Source organism: Sorex araneus, chromosome 2 (genome assembly GCF_027595985.1).
Source record: "Sorex araneus isolate mSorAra2 chromosome 2, mSorAra2.pri, whole genome shotgun sequence".
NCBI lineage: Eukaryota > Metazoa > Chordata > Mammalia > Eulipotyphla > Soricidae > Sorex > Sorex araneus.
The window spans coordinates 18,714,213-18,716,379 of record NC_073303.1 but is presented as its reverse complement, the minus strand read 5'-3'; the positions used below and the strand labels follow the sequence as shown (position 1 = coordinate 18,716,379).

Below are 2,167 nucleotides of genomic sequence, written 5' to 3'. Positions count from 1 at the left end.
GATGTCTAGGCAGTTCAAATTAAATCGCCCACGCTAGTTTGACTAGGGGCAAAGAAAAGAGTACAAGAGTCTTTATCTGACACCCAAGACAACACTCTCGAATCAGAGTTTTAAACAGAACCAACTAATCCTGGGAGATATAATTTCGTGTGACTAGATATATTCAAAACTGTAACACAAATATATTATTGCTTCTTAGCAATATATATTCCTAGGTCTTAACTACTACTTTAAGATCAGTACGCTAAAAATAAACCTTAAAATCAAATATGCATGTAGGGGCTGGAGCAATAGCACAGCAGGTAGGGCCTTGAATGCAGCCGACCCGGGTTCAATTCCCAGCATCCCATAGGGTCCCCTGAGCACAGCCAGGAGTTATTCCTGAGTGTATGAGCCAGGAATAACCCCTGTGCATTGCTGGGTGTGACCCCAAGATAAAAAAGCAAAAGCAAAAAGCAAATGTGCATGTAGTAGGCTAGAGAGAGAAAAATTAATTTTTCTTGTTGTTTTTAGTTGCACTCTGGGCTATTTGGGAGAGGGGGGTCACTTTTAGAGGTGGTTGGGCACTATTTGTTACTTAACATAAATCCCCCCACTTCCCTCCAAGTTGGTGCTGGAGAATCAAACCTGCACTCCAAGCATGATTTCAGCCTTTGAACTACCTCCCAAATTCTCATAACTTCTTAAAGAGAATCCAAGTTTTACAGGTGGTTCCTGCAAGAAGTTGGCAACTCAAATAATCAGGACAAGGTCATAGATGCCATTTCCAAGGTCAGAGGGCCTTGTTGAATGGGCAATACTTGACCTCACGTTGTCTATAATGTACAGGAAGGCTTTCCAAGGGCCCATTGGCTATGTCTGCCCTGGCCACTTTGCTCTATCTCAACATAACTTAGAATAAATAACTTAGACCCATATGGACTAACTAGAATACATCTTCTTAAATAAGGGGGGATATATGGTCACAGTGTCTAAACACACTTAAATTCACATTATTTATATATGTTTACTACTATATTCCTTTTGGACTATAGGTCGAACTTTGAGGTATTACACCTGGGAAGGTGTATAGACAGGTATTACACCGAGGAAGGTGCACCTATTTTGATTTCCTTTTCAATTGTATCTATTGTGTCAGCTTTGCTAAATCTTCTAGTTACAACATTATTCATGTTGCCATTTTCACAAAGCTTCAGTTCTGTGAGATATACTTCTACTTTGCAGTGCTTTACAAACATACCCTGTTCAACCACTTTCCGTGCTATTGGTTCTTGCCCTTCCATCAACGTGTACCAGCTGACAAGTTTATTCCAGCCCTCCGTTGGCAATAATATGTAACCCAATTCATCGATAAGATGCTCTTTGAGTGACTGGGCATCACCATCTTTGAGAAGTCCAGAGTTATCAATAGGTCCAGGATATACATTTTGATCTCCCATCTGGGATTTGTCCCAACTGTCAAAGCCAACATATTTTTTCCACTGTTTGAACCAGCGACTATCAACTAGGTACCAGGTGTCCCCCTTCCGGAGCGAGATTTTGAGCAGAGTCTCGATGTCAGGACACTGGATGTCCAGATCCACTGCTCTGCCTTCCGCCATCTTCCCCCACTCGGTGCACCTATTTTGAACATTTTTATTAGTTGTTATCAAAACCAGTTGATGATGTCCCTGAGCTGTCCTTTTATAATTGCTTTTTAATTTAGTCATCATGATGCATAATCCTTATAATAATAATTTCAGGCTTTCAATGCTTCAATTCTAAATCCACCGCCAGTGTCAGTGTCTATCCCCAAATCCCTTCCACCCCAACCCGCCTCCTTAGAAAACTCTCTTACTTGGGGCTGGAGCAATAGCACAGCGGGTAGGGTATTTGCCTTGCACACAGCTGACCCGGGTTCGATTCCCAGCATCCCATATGGTCCTCTGAGCACCTCCAGGGGTGATTCCTGAGTGCAGAGCCAGGAGTAACCCCTGGCTCTTGCCAGATGTAACCCAAAAAAGCAAAGCAAAAAAAAAAAAAAAAAGGAAAACTCTTAATTATTACAGTGTCCAAGACCCTCAACTAATGTCCTTTTGTTAGCTCTAGTCTGCTACATTACTCGACCCACCCCACCCGTTTCTTGGCATTCTCAGTTATGTAATCGAGGGCCAAAGGTTTCTATTCT

At 42.1% G+C, this 2,167-nt stretch overlaps 1 protein-coding gene across 1 annotated transcript; it reads right to left on the bottom strand.

Moving 5' to 3' along the window:
- Positions 1-1,079: 1,079 nt before the first annotated feature.
- LOC101557270 (ubiquitin carboxyl-terminal hydrolase 15-like) lies at positions 1,080-1,601 on the bottom strand. The gene has a single exon (XM_055124322.1). It carries the CDS (start codon positions 1,599-1,601, stop codon positions 1,080-1,082), a length of 522 nt encoding a protein of 173 aa, XP_054980297.1.
- Between the last annotated feature and the right edge of the window lie 566 nt (positions 1,602-2,167).

Bases quoted from the DNA above. Each gene is read 5' to 3' on its own strand.
- LOC101557270 (XM_055124322.1), bottom strand. From the start codon at position 1,601: ATGGCGGAAGGCAGAGCAGTGGATCTGGACATCCAGTGTCCTGACATC.